Source organism: Penaeus chinensis, chromosome 33, assembly GCF_019202785.1.
Source record: "Penaeus chinensis breed Huanghai No. 1 chromosome 33, ASM1920278v2, whole genome shotgun sequence".
Classification (NCBI taxonomy): Eukaryota; Metazoa; Arthropoda; class Malacostraca; order Decapoda; family Penaeidae; genus Penaeus; species Penaeus chinensis.
This window is the reverse complement of record NC_061851.1, coordinates 34,305,217-34,307,716: the sequence shown is the minus strand read 5'-3', so window position 1 is coordinate 34,307,716 and position 2,500 is coordinate 34,305,217. Positions and strand designations below refer to the sequence as shown.

At 44.5% G+C, this 2,500-nt stretch overlaps 1 protein-coding gene across 1 annotated transcript in view; it reads left to right on the top strand.

Annotated features, from left to right (window-relative positions):
- LOC125042930 (two pore potassium channel protein sup-9-like) overlaps positions 1-2,500 on the top strand; it is a 425,531-nt gene that overhangs the window by 393,923 nt on the left and 29,108 nt on the right. Inside the window, exon 4 of the mRNA XM_047638720.1 lies at positions 551-711. Within this exon, the coding sequence (XP_047494676.1) occupies positions 551-711 (161 nt within the window). The remainder of the gene's footprint in view (positions 1-550; positions 712-2,500) is intronic.

Here is a 2,500-nt window from a genome sequence, read left to right as displayed (position 1 = left end):
GTTATTGTAATTCTTGTTGTTGTTGTTGTTATTATTATTATTGTTATTACTATTGTTATAATTATTATTACTGCTATTACTATTGTTGTTATTATCATTATTATTGCTATTATTATTAGTGTTATTATTATTACTATTATTATTATCATCATCATCACTATTATTATAGGTATTGTTATGACTGTTATTACTGTTATTGTTATTACCACTATTATTATTATCATCATCATTATCATCATTTTTTTCATATTCACCATCAATATTATCACTGCTACATGTTTGCCTTTAGTAGTGGTAATAGTAGAAATAGTAGTAATGATATTGTCATCATCTAGATTCCTTGCATTATTCATTAATTATTCAAACTATTTCAATATGAATGACTGTTATTATAAGCATAGTATTACTAATCACATCATTAGTTGCATTACTAGGATTGCAACATCCCTTTTGCAGCACACATCATAACCAACACCCCAAGCCAAACACACTCTAACGACACTATCACTCCCACCCTTGCAATGCCCTTAACCCGTGCCCCATGTTGCAGGGTACGGCCACTCCACCCCGAGCACCATTCCGGGCAAGATCTTCACCATATTTTACGCTATGGTAGGGATTCCTCTTTGCCTCGTCCTCTTCCACTCCATTGGTGAACGTTTGAACAAAGTGTCGTCCATTGTTATCAAAAGTATTAAGAAACTGCTGAAGGTGAGTTTGTGGATTATTTCGCCATTATTTCTTGTTTTTTCCTCCTCTTTTTTTGTTTGTTTTTGTTTTTTTTCCTTCTTTTTCTTCTGCTTCGTTTGTGTGGCTCGGATTTTTTCCCCATCTCCGCTCCTATCAATTTCTCTCTCTATATATATTTATATGTATTCTAATCTATCCATCTATCTATATCCATCTATTTATCTATTTATATCTCTGTCTGTCTATCTGTCCGTCTGCCTGTCTGTTTATCTGTGTACCTGTCTGTCTTTCTTCTCTCTCTCTTCTCTTTCTCTTTCTTTTCCTCTTTCTCTTTCTCGTTTTCTCTCATTCGCTTTCCTACCCTATTTCTCCTCTCCTTATCATCTTCTTATTCTTACCCTCCATCCCTTCTCCTTTTTCTACGCTCCCTCCCCCCTCATCTCCCTCTCGTCTTCCTTGCCTTTTCTCATTCTCACACCTCTTCAGTTTCCCTTTATTCTTTTTTATCCTTCCTATCTTTCTTCCGCTCGAGCTGCGTCTCATCCCTTTCCCGCTCATCTTTTCTCTCTCTGCCTCTTTCTCTCGTCTTACTTTCTATGTCTCCCTTCCTTCCTTTCCTTCTCCCTCGCCCCCTCGTTCCCCTTTTCCTTTCGTAATTATCACCTTAAATTTCCTCGCACCCTCTCTCTCTCCCTTCTCCCTCTCTCCCTTCTCCCTATCTCCCTTCTCCCTCTCTCCCTTCTCCCTATCTCCCTTCTCCCTCTCTCCCTTCTCCCTCTCTCCCTTCTCCCTCTTCCCATCCTCCCTTCTCCCTCTCTCCCTTCTCCTTCTTCCCATCCTCCCTTCTCCCTCTTCCCATCCTCCCTCTTCCCATCCTCCCTTCTCCCTCTATCCCCCTATCTGCCCTCCCTTCCTCTCCTCCCCTCCCTTTAGAATCCTCTGGGGAGGCTGGAGGACCTGGTGGGTGTTTAGGGAAACTCAGCGCACATTTAACCCTTTCTTAAGGGAGTCTGAGAACCGTCCTCGGGAAAGGGTGCTGGAGTGAGGCCCGCCCTGGAGTGAGGCTGATGAGGTGACAGCGTGACTCAAACTGGTGTGACCTAGCTTGACCAAGCTTGACCCCGGAGGGAATCCAAGCGTAGGTTTGGGTTCTTGGACTTATCTAAGATCGGTTTGAAGCTTTGCACAGGAAAGGGGTTCCTGTATTATCAAAAAATAATTGAAATGGTTCACTCCTTTCTCCCTCCCTCTCTTCCTTTTCCTTCTTGCCCTCCCTTCTCCCTCCTTCGCTTCTCCCTGCCCCTTTCCCTCCCTCTCTCCATCCTTCCCCTTCCGTCCTTTTCTTCCCTCTTCTCTTCTCTCAACTTTCCTCTGTTCTTTCTCCTTCCCTCCTCTCTTCCCCCCTTCCCTCCCTCTCTCCATCCTTCCCCTTCCGTCCTTTTCTTCCCTCCTCTCTTCTCTCAACTTTCCTCTGTTCTTTCTCCTTCCCTCCTCTCTTCCCCCCTTCCCTCCCTCTCTCCATCCTTCCCCTTCCGTCCTTTTCTTCCCTCCTCTCTTCTCTCAACTTTCCTCTGTTCTTTCTCCTTCCCTCCTCTCTTCCCCCCTTCCCTCCCTCTCTCCATCCTTCCCCTTCCGTCCTTTTCTTTCCCTCCTCTCTTCTCTCAACTTTCCTCTGTTCTTTCTCCTTCCCTCCTCTCTTCCCCCTTCCCTCCCTCTCTCCATCCTTCCCCTTCCGTCCTTTTTCTTCCCTCCTCTCTTCTCTCAACTTTCCTCTGTTCTTTCTCCTTCCCTCCTCTCTTCCCCCCTTCCC